Source organism: Podarcis tiliguerta (assembly GCF_965153285.1).
Source record: "Podarcis tiliguerta genome assembly, chromosome: 6".
Taxonomy (NCBI): domain Eukaryota; kingdom Metazoa; phylum Chordata; class Lepidosauria; order Squamata; family Lacertidae; genus Podarcis; species Podarcis tiliguerta.
The window spans coordinates 31129395-31146586 of NC_139539.1; the positions used below are offsets into that span (position 1 = coordinate 31129395).

A 17192-nucleotide genomic window follows, 5' to 3' on the forward strand; every position below is an offset into this window, starting at 1 on the left:
CTACTACACCTAAATTCTTTTATCATTATGCAGCTTCCAGAAATTTGTACAAGGAGAGGGGGAACGAAAAGTATTTCCAATATTACAAGCTGCAGTATGAACAATGTAATTTATAAGGCAAAGAAAGAAGGCAACACCAAGTTTCCTATCTAAAAAAACCCCCAACATATTAAAATGGTTTGGAAGCCCCGAAACAAGTTGCAAGAACTACTCAGTTAAGACAACACAATCCTCACATACCTGTAAGCACTCGCATAGCTCCATGCACTGCATTCAGATCCCCACTGACAAGCATTTCCATCAACAGATTGAAAAGCTCAGGCCAAGCTTCAGGCCAGTCCCAATGAGCTATCGCTGAAACGGCATACGCAACACTTGAACGTACTTTGCTAATAGATTCTCGCAACCCATTGGGAAGCAGTTCCCTAATGGCAGCTTTTGCCTGTGGAAAATGAATGGTGGAGGAACTTAGCAAGGGACACCAATCATTTGCACAACACAGTAGGATGTACAGATGATATACTATTCCAAGTCACGTATCAGTAAATATCCAGCTGAGATGTATCCTATACAAAAAGTTCTCTATACATTTATAAATGGCTTTAACTTGGAAATCAAGGAAACACATCTCTCTTCCAAACTTGAGCATTATGTAACTGAGCAATTAATGAAAGTATTACCCTTTCTGTAGTCTCAGGAGGTCTAAACTTGTCTGACTGGGAACACCAATGAGTTTCCACATATTGTTTCAAGATCACAGAAGCCAGCTGCGAAGGAAAGCAAGGAAGATAAAACAAAACTGAGCTGTTGAAATTTAGATTTTCAAAGGTCCTTTTTATCTCTAAGAATGCCCACAGAAAGGCCAAAGCTCTCAACATTAGATAAACATGCTAATTCAGAAGATGCCTGCTTCTTTGGTGTTAAAGTACAAGAAAAGGAATGTCAGGCATCATAGATACGTGCAAAGAGTGAGTATTTTGTTGTGGTCTGTGCTTCAGTAATAAAACAATGTAAACATTCAGAGGCAAGGCAATAACTGCAATTTTCAATAGACAAAAAGAACACTTCTTACAAGGACATCATCCTGTCTTACATGATACCATGAGCAAGAGTTAGCTTTCTTACATTCTTCACTCTGACAAGGGAGATAAGGACTGCCAGTATCAACATTCCAGTGAAGTCACTCGTCATTGGATTGGCATGATCCTTCCTAAGTTAAGCACTTTCGTTTTCAAGGAGAGAAATTTAAGCATGTGCTCTCTCTCTCATTAGATTTAGTGGGACTTAAATGTGCTTAACTTTAAAATGTTAAAAATTGAATGTCCTTATTCATGTCAGTCTGTCTATTTTAAGAAAGGCATCATGATTATACCAGAAAATGTGACATACTTCAGCAGTAGCTTACTATTTTGTAATATGTATGTTCTGCTTTTATCTCAACATAGCTAATACTCCCTTCCTGAGCAAGGTTCTGATGACTGCATTCTTCTGCACTGGTTCTCTAGGTTGAAGACTGGGGCACTGTTTTACAGTGGTTCCACTCTTATTTGGGCAACTGTTTCTAGAAAGTGGTGCTAAGGGACTCCTACTCAGCTCTGCGGTATTAACATCTGTGGAAGGGGCAGGGAGAAGTGAGTCATAATACATGAAAGTGAACATCCTCTGTACCAAAATAATTGCTCACCTGGTTATATGGATAACAGGAAGCTGCTCAGCAAACAAATACTTTAACTTTAAATTATTTGAGACTGACCTGACGAATGGCCAGTGCTCCTTGGGGATCTACAGTCAATTCTGCCAAGTGAACACCAAATTCTGAAATTAAAAGAAAAAAAAGTAAGCTACTGGTAACACAATATCATGTTTCAGAGGTTTAAACGCTGGGGAAACGACATTGTCATTTTTCATGTGTAACCCTTTATTCCTTGCACAGTCCATTCCCTATAGTTCCTGCCCTTTTCTCAGCTTCTCTCCAACCTTTTAATTCAAAAATCCTATGAACAAAAGGTATTTTCAATGAATGAGTTATAGCAGAAAGTCGGAGAAAAGAGAGGACATCTAAAAATCTGAACCATTTGAAGAAAATAACACTTTGTCATTACTTATATTTGCCACTAATACGCAAATATAGATGATAAAAAATAATGTCTGGTTGGACCAGACATTGCAACCAAATGATTTACAAAGCAAAAAGGTCATTACAAAGCAAGAAGCTCATACAATTTGAAAGTGAAGCTTTAAAATTACAATCCTGTGTGTATCTAAGCAGTAAATATTTTATTTATTTAGATCAGAGACAGCAAACTGCTTTCAGGTGGAGGGCCACATGCCTGTAGTGAGTGGGGCTAAAAGCAGAAGTACGTGGAGCAACAAACATGACCCAGTCACACAAAATGCTTAAGTTTTCACAAGCACATGCATATATATCACCTTCATCAAGCATCCATCCAGATAAACAAGCATTCCAGTCAAGCATCAACTCACAAGGAGGAAATGGAGCATGGTTGCTAAGCTATGTGGCCCAGGAAGAAATCAAAGGGCCTGGAGGGTCACATGTGGCCTTGAGGCGTGAGATTCCCCACCCCAATTTTGTATTTCTACCTCCTTTATAAGGTAAAAAGCTTCACAAAGGAACTTACAACTATACTAACATAAATATGAGTTTAAAACTGTAAACATTCAATTAAAACAAATAATTCTTAATGTCTCCCAGTTCTATGACTAGATTCCAGTTCTGCCAGTTCTATGGCACAAGAGAAGCTTCTGCACTTGGACACCATTGCAGCAGGTACGTACTGATAACATTCACATCCTGTAATTATCCTATGCAAAATCCGGTGATGATTGATGCAGTGCTAGTACAGTCCCTCAATATTTCCACCAACATAATCTCTGCAGTTTCTTATCTCTCTCTCCAATAAGACATATTATTCAATTTTATATATGTAGTTTTTTAACTCAGGGGTGGGACTTCTGGCTCACAGGGTGTTCCCATCCAGTCACCCCCTTTACAATTCCCGCAATTTCACAAAGAAAAATGGGAAGATGTTACTTTGCAGCAGAGCTGTTAAGTATTTCTGCTCCCCAACCTTTGTACTAATTCTTTTTTTTTTTTTTGCCAAGATATCTGATATCTTTGCAGGAAATGTAATTTGTATGCTGAGCTTTCCAACAAGATGGTGCTTTTGTTTGTAAATGGGTTTTAATCACTTCCCCACAAATCAGAGAAATGGTTCCTTTTGCTGATGCAAACCTTAACCATAACTTTTCCTCTACTCCACTCTTCTAAGCAGAGACAGATAGGGTAGGAAAGAGAAAGAGAAAGAGAAAGAGAAAGAGAGAGAGAGAGAGAGAGAGAGAGGATAGGGTAACTGAAAGAGTCGTTCAAGTCATGCTTCTCTGTTTACCTATCCACTTCTTGCTTTGGCTCCAGTATTTGCCAGGTTTCTCCCAAAAGAATGTGGCCCTTGGGGGGCAAAAAAGATTTCCCAACATCAAGATTGGCCTCATTCCCACAACCCTGCATGACAAGACAGTGTGCAGCCCATGGGTTCTGTGTCGAAGTACTCTTGTAGCCCATTTGGTATGAAAAGTTGGACCGCCCTGCCTCACATCATTATGTCAGGTGACTGACAGCCACCAACATTCAAAATATGCTGACCATTATGCAGGAAGGAGGGGTAAATGATCCTAAAAACTGAGCACCTTTTCCTCTGCAGAGAACACCTTTGTATTCAAAGCACTTCTTCCAGCACTCTCTGAATACAAGGCTTTCTGTGCAGCTGTTTACAGCTGAATGTATGGGCTGCAGCTGTGCAGGGCTCTCTCCAACACCAAAATATTAACTGATCATCTGTGACTGCAGAGAGCCCTAAGCTGTGCTTCAAAATCCCAACAATCAGCTGATAATTGAGACTTCAAAGCACCATGAAGGAGGCTTTGCTGGCACCTTTCTGGCCCAGCGGTGACTTTACGTGTCCCACATTTGACACAGAAGGGCAGATAAGCATGCATCGATAAAAATTGCCTGGCAGGACATACGGGGAGGCCCATGGGCTGTACGTTCCCCACCCTGATATAGAGTATGCAATGAAAAATTCAAAAGGAGTCCATCTTTCTTTCTTGCTCCTGAATTTTTATGGGGCACAGTTCCTATAAAAGCAGGAACATCCTAATTAAAATAAGAAGCAATGTTAAATGTCTCTTTTGTTCAGAAATATTTTCTCAAACTACTTGTGGAACCAAAGCCAATACTAGTAGTAAAAAACTGCAAAACTGGCCTTTATCCAAGTACAGGCTCCATCAGCTAGGCTCAGTGAACACCACATGCTCAGGACTGAGTCTTGATCCCCGAGGGTTCTCCCTTCGCAGAAGAACATTGTTTAGGCTATACTGGAAGAGATCCAGAAAACCTCAAGTGAGAATAGGAAAGCAATTTCCCCCTCCAGTTCCAAGTTAGTGGAATCATTATATGACCACTATGGTTACCTAGTCTTGTAACCATAGGAGTAATCTGAACTCAGGAAGACTGGGGAGGATTTAAAGCACTGCTTGGTGTCAATTTTGGATTGGCAGCTAGCAAACAAGCTGCAACTTAATCCAGACAAAGTGGAAATATTGTTGGGTGAGGAGGTTGGAAACTGGGAGGTAGATGTGAAACTTGTTTTGGATAGGACTGCACCACCCTGAACATCAGACTCAATACTGAAGTGCTCCTGGATTCAGCTCTGTGCCTAGAAGCCAGATAGTGAGGGTGGACAGAATGCATTTAATGGTTTCAGCTGGCACACGGCCTCTTTCATTCATGCTGTAGTAAATGGGCAGCTACATTTTGAACCAAGGCATTATGTAGGACTCACAGTTTGGATCATCTCTCTATTATCATCTGATCTCCATTGGTTACCAATTTGTCCCTGGGTTAAATTCAAAGTGCTGCCTTTGACGTTAAACAGCACAGGACTGGATACTACGAATGGTCTTAAGAATCCAGCTGAACACAGAAGTCAACTTCAGAATCCCAACTCTATGCCCCTCTACCATAAGAAGTGAAGCTGGTGGGCATTAGGGACAGGATCTTCTGTTGTGCTGCAAAGGTTACTGAACACCCTCCCCCAAAAGGTATGTACAAAATATGTAAACATACATCCTTACAAAAGACTTTTTGGGCGCTACACTTTAATCATAGGGTGCTGATACTGCCATTTAAAAAAATACTGATTCCTGATATTTTAAAATTGTGGTTACATTTGTTTTTTAATTTAAATGTATACTTCAATTTCATTATATTTTGTTAGCAGCTGAATATTTACCTAAGACAGAAACACAAGACAAAAATATTTTGAAAAAGATATTTGTTTACAGTAAAGTTCAAACTATGCTATCACTGCAAAGACAAACATCTATAATGAAGCAAAGACATAACTACTGAGAAGCAATACTGCATTCAAACTGTGTTTTAAATGAAACCAAGTACTTTAACTTATTCACATAACAGCAGAAGATGACATCCTTAATGCTGATTGTTGACATTCTTGCATGGACCTTGATCTAAACCAGCAAAACCTAGTTCAGTGGTACATGGTTTGGCTTGCAAGCAGAAAGTCCCAGGTTCAATCCCTAGCACTACCAGTTAGGGTTGAGAGAGACTCCTGCCTGAAATCCTGGAGAGCCACTGCCAGTCAGTGTAGACAATACTGAGCTAGATGAAATAATGGCCCAACCATGGTATAAGGCAGCTTCCTATGCTGCCATAAAAAGTGTATACTCAGGATCATCTAGCACAGATTAATTATGCACTCTTGATTTAGACCAGAGGTGACTAACCAGTGACCCTCCACATGGTTTTGGACTCTCATTTCCATTAGCCTCAATCAGTATGGTCAATGGTCAGGAATGATGGAAGCTGTAGTTCAAAAATACCTGGAGGATCTTGGGTTAGCCACCCTTGTTTTATACATTTAAAACATATTGGTGATTTGAGGTGAGGCAAGACTGAGGGCAGTCCTAGAAAGTCTCCAGGGAAATAGGGATGGCCAGCTGTGGGGTGGCCACTGAGATACATCTCATGTGACATGCTCTTTCACATAATTTAAGTGCCCTGACAGTGATGCTGTCATATGCTATCTCAACTGAAGCTTGCAAAACTCTTCCTGAGCAACACTATGCAGAATGCTTCACACTAGCCTATTCTCAAGGTTATTACTTAAAACCATTAACTATTTTCATTAAATCGCAATCTCACAGTCATTGCTTTCCCATCAAATGGACTCTGTGAAGAGGTATCTTTGGCTGTGATATGGGTCAAAAATGCCCCCGTTTTCAAACCTGAGAGAGATTCAGGGCCCACCTCAGCTAGCAATAGGTTCACAACTCTTAAAATTCAACTCAGAGCCCTCTGGATAGTAAATAACTACCTGAATAATTGTTAGGGTGGAAAAAAACTACTTCAATAATTGCTAGGGCAAACTAGTGTTAATTTGCCTGTGTTTCCAATTTCAGCATAACAAAATCTGCAGGTTCTGCCAAATACTACTACTACTACTTTTAAAATAAATAACCTATTCAGAAGGTGCAGGATGAAAATGTGATAGTTGTGGATGATGTATGTAAGGTACAACACATCAGAGGGCCCAATGGTGGTTGCTCACCCCATACTGTACCATTACATGATCATATAATGCAACAGTCTGGGCTTGCTGCTAAAAGTAGAAGTGCGACATGTTCCCAAGCTTGCTTGAAGCAGCCACTCCTAGAATGAGCAATTCTCATTTGTTCTGTAACAGGACGGCTGACCTCAGATCTTCAAAGCAGCTATCAGCTCATATTTGATACTACAAGCTGCATATAATTTTTCCCTGTAGGTGCAAGCACCTGACACTTGGGTTATGTAAGAAATAGGTTAGGAATCGTTGAATTTGTATGCGGAGGAGGGTAAGAGTGTGTGTGAACAGGCCAATACTATCTTTTCAAGAGTCTGAAATCCTGCACCTCTGTCAATTTGCCTGTAGTCCCTGAATATATCCTGAGTTTAATTTTCAGTAGTACATCCTCAGATTAATCCTTTATTTACAGTGGGTCAGCTAATCTGAAGTGGCTTGCCTTGCGTAATATAAGTTTAGTGCTGTTGAGGTGGACCCAGCGTCTAAATAAATTTATGATCAGCCGTCACTATCATCAGGAGCATTAACTCATGATTGGGCCAAATGACCATCAGGCCTCATTAAGAGGATGGTTTATATTGGATTCAAGTTTCCATCAATAAATAGATATAAGAGTTTGTTAGAACGTAAAACACCATGGTGGTTATCGCCATTGGAGGCTACAAGGGTAAAAAAGTTAAATATGGAAGGAAATTGGGCCACCTATGAAGATTTGGTAATCGAAATAAAGAATCAGTGGAAATTAAAATATATGAAGAAATTAAAAGCTTAGTAAATGATTAGTTGCATTATTGTCAAATAAATGAAATATTTAAAGAAGATAAGAAAAACAATGGATTTGAATATACAAAATCCAAGTTTGAAGTAGATTTGTTGAGTTCTAAAATTAAAATATTGTCAAAAATGTATAAACTACTTTTAGAATGGCATGTGAAAGATGAGGAAGTTAAATTGGTTATGATACATTGGGCAAAGGATATTGGTTAGAATATACAATTAGAGGATTGGGGAAAACTTTGGAATACATTTTACAGCTTGCAGTTCGCTTAAAGAAAATGCAATGGAAATGATGTATAGGAGGTATATAACACCAGTGAAGTTAGCAAAAATGTACAGACGAAATAATAAATGTTGGAAATCTAAAGAAAAAGAAGGTACCTTCTACCATATGTGGTGGGTTTGTAAGAAAGTGAAGATTTTCTGGGAAATGATATACAGTGGTACCTCTGGTTAAGTACGTAATTCATTCCGGAGGTCGAACTGAAACTGTTTTTAACCTGAAGCACCACTTTAGCCAATGGGGCCTCCCGCTGCTGCCGTGCCGCCGCTGCACAATTTCTGTTCTTATCCTGAAGCAAAGTTCTTAACCCAAGGTACTATTTCTGGGTTAGCGGAGTCTGTAACCTGAAGCGTATGTAACCCAAGGTACCACTGTATAATGAACTTTTAAAAATGTTAAAATATACATTGGTAAAGAAACCAGAAGCCTTCCTATTGGGAATTGTAGATAGAGAAATACATAAGCAAGATAAAATATTGTTTTTGTATGCAACAACTGCAGCAAGAATATTACTGGCCCCAAAAATGGAAACAGGAAGAGATCCCAACTAAAGAAGAGGGGCAGATGAAGTTAATGGACTATGACGAGTTGGCAAAACTAACTGGGGAAATTCGGAACCAGCAGGACCAGACCTTTTCAAAAGACTGGAATAAATTTACATTGTATTTGAGAGACAACTGTAAACAATTGACATTGCTAGTAGGGCTACAAGAAGTTTTGTAAGATTAGAGATATAAATTATTATCAATATGATGTTAGTTAAGGAGGAGGGAAGTCTCAAGCCAAGAAGGCGAAGTGGTTTTTATATATCATATGTAAGATGGATGTTTTGTCAATTTTTTAAAATAAAATTTAATAAAAATTATATATATAAAAAAATAAGTTTCCATCAACAGTGTTTTGAAACAGTTCAGCCAGGTGACCACAGATGCTTTCTCTCTGAATCTCTTTTCTGCTAGGTACTCTGAAATATCTAACTAGTTAAGTCAAGATATTGACTTAGTTCATTTTAAGTCTCTCTGTGTGTTTTTGCCTTCCCTTTTCTTTTTACCCACCTTTCACCAAATAAAATTTCATATAGTTTGACATTTGGCTTCAATTGTTTTAAAAGGCAATTATCTGGAATGTCTCATAAAACTCTTCCCCACATGCTCAACAATATGGTTAAATTTTGTGTTTTAAGGATAGTTTATGACTTGGTGTACTCTAAGAATTGGAAAAGTGAGTCAAAAGCTGCTTCCCGTTTAATATTTTTACAAGCTCTCAAAAAAAATGAGGCAGCCTAGAGTTTTCTGCAGGTTAGTATTATCCTGTTGTGATGACCTATGGAACTCTGATACTTTCATACACAATAGGGTGCTGTAAATTCTCTTCAATCCAGCATTCCTTAGTGCAATCAGCTCTTAAAATATAAAAATTAAGCAAAAAAAGTGGGCTGGCTTGCAGGATAGGTACAGATAAAGCTAAGTTACAAAGAAAACATGCGCAACTTACTTCTGATCTTAAAATATACTTCATTAATGCTTAATCCTATGTGAAGAAGCCTCATGGATAAGCCTTCTCAGAAGGCTATACAACTGATTTCTTTTATTGCAATAATTAGTGACACTTTAATAGTGCCATCTATGTCCTCTTTGTATGATTAATCTTTCTGCCCTCTCCACCAATACCTCAACACACATTTGTACTTTGGAGCAGACATCTCCAATTAAGTTGTGCCAGAGACAGAAGTTCATCAACTGAAAGAAACCACATTGGGAGAAGCTTCAGCTGGGTGTCTGAAGGAAGTTCCCTTTGAAGTGACATAATCAAACTGCTTAAAACAGATAAAGACAGAAAATATAGTACAAATACGCATAAATATTGGTACTTCTCCTTCAAGCAATGACAGCTTTCAAACAACAAGAACAGCATCACAAAAGTGCTATATTGTTCATGACTTGCTTCTGAAAGTTGGTAGTCATGCCTTTACCCCCTATAGCTCCACTTGCCTGCACAACAATGACCAAGTAGCAATCCTATCTGCCCACAACACATTACAAACTACAGTCTCAGGAATTTTCTTCTCATTAGTCATTTAAGTTACCAGCCTGGGGGTTGCAAGAGAGGGAAAGGAGATAAATTTCTTAAAGGCTTATTTAACTTGAATTTGCTATGGAAAACATTGTTTTTAAATATTTTAACAGAATATTCCTAACGCATAAGCACATAAATAATTCAAAAATCGATAAATAAAGCTAAAGCAGATTTTTTTTCTATTGTGGTATTTTGGCAGGAGAAACTAATTTCCTTAGCACAGGGTTGGGGCACATGGTGTCCATCAGCTAATGGTTGGAATACACGTCTTATTACCCCTGATGACTGACTGTCCTGGCTGAGACTGGTGGGAGTTGGATCTAACCACATATAAGCACACATGTATGTATGTATGTATGTATGTATGTATGCATATGGGCATATATCAACACATATAACACACACACAAACAACTAAAAACCTCACAGAATTCAGATCATATTATAACTCTCTACATTGAACTGAAGTAATTTATTATGTTTATGGAACTGCTATGTCTAAATCTATGGAGTTTAAATGGGTTTTAGAGCACATTTAAAAAGCCTAATTTGGAAATGATGAAGTATCAGCATGTTCAGACTCTGCAATTCAGACATGCAGTGCTTCAGCCCTTGTTGATCTGCACCAGTTCACATGGTAGATCACAATCTGTGTGGGAATATTTATATACCAGGCACTCCCACAGCTAGCTTATCACAGTGAGCATAACAATGCTCCAGAGGGGAAGTGGGAGAAAGACAGTATATCCTGTGACAGTACTGTATACACCTAAGCTAGTCTTAAGTAGGAGAGAACGACTTTTTGAAACATTTCTGCAGAAGGCTTTAAGATCTACATCTCTATTTAATTCTATTACACTTAATGAGCGCAGCTTTTTCTCATTAAAACCCGGCTGTACGCAACCCTTTAGGCCAACCAATTTTACTACAGAGATATTACTATCTCACTCAGTTCAGGGCTGCTCTTTAAAGTCTGAATAATTTAGCTTGGAAACCCTTAAGGCTGCTTTATAGGCGAACTTCAGCAAGGCGCCCAGACAAAGCCCCATCCTTCCCCATCACCCAACCTTATCCCATGAGGAACCCTCTTTCCCGACAGCCTTCAACCTTTTCTGACCAAGGATCCGCCGTTAGCCCAAAGGGAGGGACCCGCTTTTTAACTTCACCCTGTAGTAGTTGTGTGGTAGCAGCGCTGCGGCGACCCTTAGGGTCAGGACGACGACACTCACCAGACGAAGGCCGATTTATGCCTTACATACACAATGGGCACGAAAGGAGAAGCGGGGCCTCGGGAGGCAGCCCACTCCAAGATATATAAATTCCGGACGACCTGGAAAAGAAGCCTCGGCATCTCCGGTGCCGAAGAAGAGGCGAGACTGGGGCAGGACCTTGAAGGGAGCGCGGAACCGGTGGCAGCAGAGGCACGACACGAGTTTCCCCGCCCACCTCGAGCTCTGCGAAAAGTCCCTTCCAGCCCCTGCCCCCCAAAAGCCCCCCCCCAAAAAGGGGTTAATCCAGAACTGGGAAACCGCGGAGCAGCTCCATCTCCTTCTCTGCCCATCGCCCTGGCCGGGGAGACCCGAGGCCCACAAAAGGGAAGAAGCGAGAGGCTCCGCTCCCCTCAGAGTCTCCCCCCCCCCGCCGCCCCGTCGGCAGTTGCTGCCCCCACACTCACCCTCGGTGACCTCCAGCACCTTCACCTGCTCCTCGGCAGCTGCGCGCACCCCTTGCACCGGGCACAAGATGCCGTTCAGGGTCTCCACCAGCGCCTCCTTCAGCCCTTGAGCCACAGGGCCCGGCCCCACGCCCGCCATCCCGCCGCGCCCCTGAGGAGAGCAGCAGCAAAGGCGAGGGAGAACCTCCGCGGGGCTGGGGGGGGGGAGGCGGGGAGGAAGCGCGAGGCGTGAGGAAAGGCAGCAGCGGGCGCGCGTGAGGCGGCACTAGGCGGGCTGAGGGCCGCGGCTGCTGCCGCCACCGCGCGCCAAACGCGCACGCAACGACGTGCTCTCGCGCGGAGAGCGGCGCCTGCGAGGATCCCGCCGGAACCGGTTCTCGGAGAGCGCCTCCTGCAGCACGGATGGAAGCATCGCATCCTTAGGCTGTCAACTTTTACTTTTTTTTTTTTAATTGGAGGAGTCCTTTATTACAGATCAGGCATATTAAAAAGGTAGACTATGTAAAGCAGAAGACTGAAAGAAAAATGTACCCATTTAACCGTTTCAAAAAACCATGTACGGAAAGAAGCTGAAGGAATACACCCAAGAAGAGGCAGGTGTACCGCTGTTCCCAGTCTGCGCTGGGCTGGTGGAGCCATTTCTCTTGCTGGTCTGCTAAAGAGAAATGTTGACAGCATGCCATCTCATTCATGATGGGTCAGAGGCACCATCATGACAAACCAGAAGCTGCTGAATGAAAAGTGACTCATGGTCAATGGTGACAGAAATGCCATGCCATGGAATGGCAGGAAGTTGCTGTTTCTGCAGTTACAAGAAAGATAGCAGTGAGCCACACCAAATTCCTGCTTAGCTTTGCAGACAGCAGGGCTGCTGGACTGGCTGATACAAGTGAAGGACAAAACCTAGGTGTTCATCAGAATTTAGTAAAACCCCATTTTCAGTGGCAAGGCATTGTTTCCAGTCCTAAAGGTTCAGCAAGGTCAAATCAGGAGAATTTCCCATACAGTAGCAATACATCGATCCCAAGACTATGGCTCCCAAAACAGGGATCAGCCAGACTGTCCAGAAACTTAATTCTTTCAAGGGAGACTTGTTTGGAGCCTTGGAGACATTAGGATTCCTGTCATATGGATGAACCTCTCCTATAAGGTATTGGTCAAGCATCTCTCGGGCATCCAAAGAGTGGCCAACATCTTCAAAGTTCTCAGTGGCATCTCTACCAGCTTGTTCGAGCAGAATCTCCTCTCTACCTGGATGCTCACTGAGGAAGTCATAGACACGCCCACTGATGACCAGCCAGGTCTCCTTGTTGGTGTTTCACTTCACCACTTTGTCCAGGGTGAAGACGGACCCCCTTTCACGGGTCTCCAGCATGTCCCCGCTACCATGCTCCTTTCTTGACCCCATTCAGACTCGCCCACCTCGACCGAACAGGCTGACTTTTGAAATAAAAAAATGGACGGTGGGATCCATCCATTTTTGGCTGGCTTAGGGGTCCAGCTCAATAGTTGCTGGAAACAGGGATGGGCACCATTATTGCTGGACAGGGATGGGCAGATACAACACAAAAATTGAATGTTCACCTACATCTTAAAGCAGGGGGTGGGGAATGTTTGGCTCTTGCTGGACTACAACTTCCTTCACCCCCTGACCATTGGTTCTGCTGGCTGGGAATGGTGGGAGTTGGAGTCCAACGAAGATCACATGTTCCTCCTTACTGGTTATTGGTTTGTTTGTTGATGAGAATGAGGATGATTATGATGTGTTTTTTGTTTTCATTTTGTATGTTGTGATCGTCAGATGAAGGGTGGTATACAAATTTAATAAATAAAATTGAAAATAAATAACAAGACAAAAGACAGAGAGGAGAAATGACCTTGCTTCTTGACTGTGGAGGGATTATATGAACTTATTTCTGACCAATTAGGGAACACTGATTGAAATTGGCTTACTCTCATGCATGCTTAGAATTACAATCTTTACAGTCATTCTTATTTGGTCTGGCCATTGCAGAGCTCTGGAAAGTCAGCTGAGCAGTGGTAAAATGTGGAGATGTACTGAATGGGCATCTGAACGGACTGCAAGCTCCCACTGTCTGGATATTAAGTTAATCAGAGCTCCTTCTCTGGGTGTCCCTGGTATCAAAAGTTAGGTGACCAGGAAAAAAAATTCTTTGAGATGGCACATGGTTGTATACATGTTATGGGTCCCTGCTGGATAGCATGCATGATTGCTATTAATGAGCAGGCATCACTGTGCATACACAATCTTGTGTCTTTAAAAAAAACCCAAGCATATATTTCCTCATTGCCACCATCAGAATTAAAATGCCCTCCCACTCACCCATCCTTCTCAGTAGTGAGCTATGTAGCTAAAAGCAAGCAGAGCTGTAGCTTGGCATCATTCTCTTGGCTGTACTTCAAATAGTGGCGAGGCAGTAAAGAGAGAGAAGATTGCTGAAAGCCCAATAAGGGCTGCTTTCTTAAGCCAACTGCTCATACAGCCCTGGAAGAACAGGAGAACTGAAGGGCTTCACTGACTTCCCTTATACGGATTGGACGGGTGCTATGGAGGATACAAAATACAAAGGCTGCACCAAGAGGCCCTAAGAATTGACCAGAATTTGGTTGCATTTATAAATTTTATGTCTGTCCTTGTCTATTGTCTGCTGATTTATTTTGTACTGTGTGTTTTTTATTGTACATTGCCTTGCAATTTCAAATCGAAGTTGATATATAAATATAATGATGATGATGATGAACGGGGACTTTTATTAATCAGAGCTGAAAAGAAAAAAAATACTTGCAACTTATGCATGCCTGGAGGGCTAGCCTAAACAAAAGATGTTTCAAACAGGCACCATTAAGATTACAGTGAAAGTGCCTACTACCTGACCTCATTCACAGTCAGTTCCAATGTATGTGCTGCCACACTAAAAGACGGATTTATTACAAGTGCAGAACAAGTATTATGTGGCACCTGTAACGAATGTCCTGCAGCATCAATACATAGCAAAGTTCTTTTTCCTCCACCCCCCACCCCCCAATTGTATGCTGAAGCAAACTGCTGAATGGCTTGCAATGCTTTTCTTAAGAGTGGCTGAAATGCATTTAATTAATCATGCAAAAACCACAGACAAAAATGTGTGGATTTTTCACAAATCCAACATGTCCTATAAATATCCCATTGTTTGTCCTGCAGATGGATGCATGAAACCACAAGCATGGTCTGACTATAGGAATCTTTCTTTTGAACTAGCACATTCTGAGGTAAAGTTGGGTTGCAGCCAGAATTAAATATGCCAGTTCAGATCTCATGAGCAGGCAGTAGTGAGACATGTGTCATGGCAGTGAAGTGCATGACAGAGCCTATAAACATCCAGATGATCAGAGACATTATTATTTCTGGCCTATTACCAATACAGTATTTGTACTAACCCAATTTCATTGTTGCTATTTTAAGACAAAGCTCCCTAACTGGCTTTGTTGTGCAATGGCTTTCACTAAAGAGAATGCCTGAGAGGACGCTTTGCATAGATCAACACGGTGACAATTTAAATGTTTCCAGCACTGGCTTGTTACATCAGCACCCATGTGTTCTAGAGTAAATGCTTGAGAACACTGCTTTGCATAGACCGGCATGGTGACAAAACAATCCTATTTAAGTGCTTCCATATGAAAGATCACACTGTTTTCTTATACCAGGATCCTTGTGTTCTAGATCTGATTCTGTCAAAATGATGGCAATCTCTCTGTAATAACCTCACTATTGTACAGGGAACCAACCAGACCACTATGTAACCCAATTTCATGCTGGCTGTGCAGTGGTGATATGATAAAGTCTGGTTTTTTTGTTTCCGTCCCACAATGCAGTGCTTTTGAAGCTGAGGGCCTTTGCAGGAACCTGGCAAAACAATGTAATATTGGCCATTCTTTCTCCCACTCCCATACAATAGGTGCCTCCTCTCCCCAAAATAAAAACACTGTCATAGGTCAATAATGTTTTTACCTTTAAACATGCATCTCTCATAATGGGAAAAGGCTGGCAGCACTGGCTCCAAGGTAACATTGTTGATTGAAATGAGATTTTATTGGTCTGAAGAGGGTACATTTCTGAAAATCTAAGGGCTGAACAGTCTACAAAACTTTTGTTACTACTCTATTGATGCTGCTACTTTCTGTTTTTATGCTACAGTGGTACCTTGGGTTAAGAACTTAATTCGTTTTGGAGGTCCATTCTTAACCTGAGGTACTTTACCTAATGGGGCCTCCCGCTGCCGCCACACCACAGCCGTGTGATTTCTGTTCTTATCCTGAAGCAAAGTTCTTAACCCGAGGTACTATTTCTGGGTTAGTGGAGTCTGTAACCTGAAGCGTCTGTAACCCGAGGTACCACTGTATAACTTGGATGAGTTGTGCCAACTCAAAGATACGCGTTGGTGTTCTTAAGCTCACAAGAGGACTTTTGATTCAGCAGGTGCTTCTGCTAAGCCAATGGATGATCACAGAGGGGGTTGTTCACCATTTCTTCCTTGCCCCCACAGGTACAAGCATTTCCCCAAAATCAGACCGAATGTTGAGGGACACTTCTGCAAATATGGGAGGTGGCATAGGTTGACTACAGCAGGAAGAGCTAGTCTGCAAAAATCACGTTCCCTCAGAATCTGTTAGCAGAGGTGTCCACTGATTTTCCACCCAAGCAACCCAGCATTTTGAAAAGGAACACACCTAGGACAGTATTTCTCTCACAATTTTTTTCTACACAGTTCTGGAACAGGTTTCTTCATAAAGGAGCAAAATATTTTTCATTCTGCCCCTCCGTCCAAGTGTTGATCAATATGCTCTTTGTTTATTAAAATAAATAAATAAAGTGGCACTAGGATTGTTTTGGGCATGGCTTTCAAGGAAAGGATGGGACGTGGGTGGCGCTGTGGGTAAAAGCCTCAGCGCCTAGGGCTTGCTGATCGAAAGGTCGGCGGTTCGAATCCCCGCGGCGGGGTATGCTCCTGTTGTTCGGTCCCAGCGCCTGCCAACCTAGCAGTTCAAAAGCACTCCTGGGTGCAAGTAGATGAATAGGGACCGCTTACTAGCGGGAAGGTAAACGGCGTTTCCGTGTGCGGCTCTGGCTTGCCAGAGCAGCGATGTCACGCTGGCCACGTGACCCGGAAGTGTCTTCGGACAGCGCTGGCCCCCGGCCTCTTTGAGTGAGATGGGCGCACAACCCTAGAGTCTGTCAAGACTGGTCCGTACGGGCAGGGGTACCTTTACCTTTACCTTCAAGGAAAGGCTTCCCCTCAGGTAGCCTTCCTAAGGCTGGTGCGCCAAATGTTGAGACTCCCAACTGCCCTCAACCCCAGCCATCATGACAATGGGTAAAGGATTATGAGAACTGCAGTCCCAACATTTGGCAAGTGCCAGGCTGGGGAAGGATGTCTTAATATGGTTTGTTCTCAAATAATGGGAATTCTGAAAGTGCTACTGGTCAGTGCAGCCAACCCATTGCAGTTGGGACATTACTTTATTATAAAACACAGTTTCCATTGCTATTCTGGAACCACTACAAGGGCTGAAGGTAGACAGAAGAAGCTCCTGGACTATAGCATCCATAATTTGTACTGCTTGTACTCACTAGCTGTCAGATTTAGTGCAAGTCTTAAGAACTAATCCCATAGCATATTCCCACCACTAATTCCAGAAATTAAAATGAAATAAGAAGCCTGTAA

The 17192-nt window shown here is 41.9% G+C and overlaps 1 protein-coding gene across 4 annotated transcripts in view; it reads right to left on the bottom strand.

Annotated features, from left to right (window-relative positions):
- Positions 1-14222, bottom strand: part of IPO9 (importin 9) — a 32921-nt gene extending 18699 nt beyond the window's left edge. Inside the window, exons 1-5 of one of the 4 annotated variants that reach the window (XM_083444124.1) lie at positions 13550-14222; positions 11470-13378; positions 1754-1815; positions 681-767; positions 241-442 (exon numbers count right to left, since the gene is read on the bottom strand). In XM_083444124.1, the coding sequence (XP_083300250.1) occupies positions 241-442; positions 681-767; positions 1754-1815; positions 11470-11608 (490 nt within the window). In that variant the 5' untranslated portion in view covers positions 11609-13378; positions 13550-14222. Of the gene's footprint in view, positions 1-240; positions 443-680; positions 768-1684; positions 1816-4280; positions 4383-11469 lie in introns of those variants that run through there. The other 3 variants (XM_083444123.1, XM_083444126.1, XM_083444125.1) reach the window with 3 other exon arrangements.
- Positions 14223-17192: the final 2970 nt, after the last annotated feature.